Source organism: Tigriopus californicus, chromosome 7 (genome assembly GCF_007210705.1).
Source record: "Tigriopus californicus strain San Diego chromosome 7, Tcal_SD_v2.1, whole genome shotgun sequence".
Lineage (NCBI taxonomy): Eukaryota > Metazoa > Arthropoda > Copepoda > Harpacticoida > Harpacticidae > Tigriopus > Tigriopus californicus.
Window position 1 is genome coordinate 326,525 of NC_081446.1, and position 3,513 is coordinate 330,037.

The 3,513-nt window shown below is 47.3% G+C and overlaps 1 protein-coding gene across 1 annotated transcript; it reads right to left on the reverse strand.

Moving 5' to 3' along the window:
- Positions 1-220: 220 nt before the first annotated feature.
- LOC131883493 (uncharacterized) lies at positions 221-3,507 on the reverse strand. The gene is made up of 2 exons (XM_059230977.1): positions 2,940-3,507; positions 221-1,097 (listed from the first exon to the last, which is right to left on the reverse strand). The coding sequence occupies exons 1-2, from the start codon at positions 3,480-3,482 to the stop codon at positions 891-893; spliced, it is 750 nt and encodes a 249-aa protein (XP_059086960.1). The 5' UTR covers positions 3,483-3,507; the 3' UTR covers positions 221-890.
- Positions 3,508-3,513: the final 6 nt, after the last annotated feature.

A 3,513-nucleotide genomic window follows, 5' to 3' on the forward strand; every position in this document is an offset into this window, starting at 1 on the left:
AATTATGAGGGGATAGAAGAGGCTTAGTGCCCTTCTTGAATCTGTTGCCTTTTAGCACTTACGTGACCTGACTTTTAATTCCTCTCAGGACCATATCCCACGGCACATACACGCACACTCACACACGAGTTTCTGTGACATTCAAGGGTTGCGCAGTCACAAGATTGTCGCTCGTCGCCACTTAAAAAATCAAACAACATGCCATCAAGCAACCCCGAGATCGGAAGTGAATCGGATTTATTCACAATTCGAGGTGACACAAAGTCAAAAATGTTGACTGCACAATACAGGCCAGGGTAAGAACAAAGAGAAGAGACCGTTGATGTTTTGTTTATTACATTTGATTTATTGGAGTTTTTCGCGGGTGGACGTGAACATTTTGAGTGGCTGGTTTTGAAATACTTTCTCATCGATTGAAGCCCACTTTGGGGACTGTGGGTTTGTTTCTCGTCTGACCCTGGAGCTGTAGTATTTCTGTTTAGAAGTGGGCTCTCTAGAATTTGGGCTGTCGCAGCAAAATGGGGAAGAAGTAAAAAGAAATCGTACCAAAGACTTGGTGGATTCAAGTGTATCAGGCCTTGGCCCTCCCCGTCGACCTTTCTCTCGTATTTTGAGGCGAGTTTTCGTCAAAATTGATGGTGGTTCATGGCACGTCCTTCCTCTTGATTTCCAGAACCATTAGTTGTTTCGAGTTTCCACCGACGAACCAACCAACCAAGGAAGAAGGCAGGAACCATCGAAGGACAGACACTCTTTTTACCACAGGAAGACGGGAAAGGCGCCGGGCACAAAAACACAGAGCGAAAAATAGAGAATAGAAAAATACCAGCGGTAGCTAATATGGCGATGAAAGATGATGACGGTGATGTGAAGCGAAGCCATGACGTCGTCTATTTGCCAAAACCGTGGAAGACATTTGAATTGGCGGAGCCCTTCTCGGAAATGCAGATTCCGTAGTGGTGGTTGCATTGTTTCTTGTTCCGTTTCTGCATGGTCTTGCGATACATTTGCTCACTCTCCATGGGATTGCGAGCGTGTTGGAGGAGCATGTCATGCTGTCCTCCATTGCCATTCCCACTCGAATGTCGACCACTCGGCTGCATGCATGAAGAAACAAGAAAAAAAAGAATGAACATATATTTTCCCCACATCTCAGGTTATAGCGATGATATCACGAGGACGAAGAGGGTGAGGAGGATATAATGATCGAGACACGTGACATATGGGGATTATTGACCCCTGCGTCCCCGGAAAGGAGCAATCCAGTATTGCTGCTAAGACAGTTTTGAAGCCTGACCAAGTTGGTTGGTCGTCTTCGACCATTTCGGGCGTCACCGACTACGGTGGATGAAAAACAGGCCAATCCTCATGACCACTTGCTTCTCTGGACACAAGAAAACGACAGGAATTTCCATTGCATTGACAACTACAGTACGGTTGTGGATCTGCCACGAGCCATGCTATTGCGAGAGTCTAAATCCCAGTTAAGAGCACTTGGATCAAGACGACATACGGAACCGGTGTATTATGTATAAAAAAAGAGTGTCCCTTTGAATGAAGAGAAATGCCGAATGAAGGGAGCGTCCTCGGGAATGGGACGGAGCTAGGAAATGCACCACATACGAGGGCCTCCCTCAATGATCAAACATCACATCTCGTGAGCACTTGAGGTGGTAGGAGATGCATCAACATATCCACATTGATTACCAAGAGGGAGAAGTTCGCTCGACTTGCTCACGATCACATACTTTTATTTCTATCTATGTACTAAACTGGAAAGTGCCCTCCCTCTCTGTTTTGGAGTAGTACAAAATGCCCCTTGCGCTTTCATTTGATGATGATGATGATGATGATGATGATGATCATGATGATGATGATGATGATGATGATGGCTCTCAATAACCGAAATCCAGCTCAATCGCTTCTGGTCCACCTGAGTTAAGTCGCCCGAATGAGAAGGTGGTTCGTCGCGTCTCTCTACAGTAGTTTGAGTGAGACGGAGCAAGGTATTTATGAGCGCTAATTCTGGAGCAGGGAAGTCCCGTGTCTCGGGAATGAAATCCCACTTGATAGCAATTAGCAGAAATTACCCAAATCCCGCGGGGAAATGAAAAGTGAGAAAGGAGACTTCATACTGTACGATTGCAGGGAATCCATCCACAATAAAGAGGAAGGAAAAGGGAACAAGTGAAAGGACTCCATTGGTCCATTTGAAACATCCGTGTCAGAGTGCCAGCCTCTTGAAGAGAGGAGAAGGAGAGCGAAAGATCCCTTTCACACTCAGAAACTCTTATCAATCTTATTTGGAGACATTGTCTAATAATAGTGGAGTTCGAGGGATTGACGCTGAGCACACGCCGTCGTCGTCGTCGTCTTTCCAGTTATTTCGTAGTTTCAGAAAACTTTTGCAAATCCATGACAACCAACCAACAAATCTGGAGAGATCACTAATTTGAAAGTTTCTCCTCCTCTTCCTCCTTCTCTTCCTCCTCCTCCTCCTCCTCCTCCTCCTCGTGTTCCCTTTTCTTCTGCTCTCGTTTTCTCTCCATCATCGTGTCTTCTTGCTCTGGTGTTGTACGTACTACGGAACTTCCATCCACCTGCCTCCCTGCCTCCATTTTCTTCTCTCACCCAGGAACCACCCAAGGCCTACTACCTTCCAAAGCAGTCTGTAGAGTGTAGAGTACGTTCACGACGTATGTACGTACTCGGCAGCGCGCGGATAATAAGGTCTTACTTTCGTTTTCTTTTCTATTCCCTTCCTACCATTTTAAGGCCATCTAATGAAATGTATAACCATCACGGCCAAGACAACAAGCCAGAACGTTGGAACATTCCACTCAGAGCCACTCTTAGCACTACCGTACGAATGAATTTTCTCAAAGAGAAGTCCATTATTATAATTAGATGTATACTAGTATGCAGAAAACTTGACTTACATTGTAATAAGTGGGCACCTTCATCACGGCACTCACGGGCAGGATATTGGCAAAGGGCCCAATGTCGGGGTAGCACGCCAACGGGAGGCGCCCTTGAGCGGACAGCGAACTCGAAGTACAGTCGGGAATGTTCAACAAGGGCGGACAGGGCAGCCACGACGTGACAGGATAGACGGTTTCGCATTTGCGACAAGTGTCGATGCACAACTCGTAAAGCGGATCGTAGCAGGCGGGGAATTGGCAGCAGTAGGCTAGAAGCTCCTCGGGAGTGTTCACTGTGGACGCCTCATCGGGGGTTAGATCCGTGAGTGTGGGCCGATGATGCATGCGTTGCGGGTGGTAGTAATCGTAATAATCGCTGCTGGGAGATAGCGACGAGGACGAGGATGGCATCGAGGACGGCAACGAGGCTGTTGGGCGTCCTCGTCGACGCGCTTTAGCAACCATACTGTCGTGGGAGTGATGGCTACTAGTTCCTGGACCACCGGAAGCCATTGGCTCGAAATGGGGGTGATAAGAAGACGAAGGTGCTTGAGCACCCATCGCGTCATCGAAATAGGACTGATTTGGGTCA

Coding starts and splice junctions, on each gene's coding strand:
- LOC131883493 (XM_059230977.1), bottom strand. CDS start 3,482: ATGGGTGCTCAAGCACCTTCGTCTTCTTATCACCCCCATTTCGAGCCA. Junction 1,098..2,939: donor AGGTGCCCACTTATTACAAT/GTAAGTCAAGTT, acceptor TCATGCATGCAG/CCGAGTGGTCGACATTCGAG.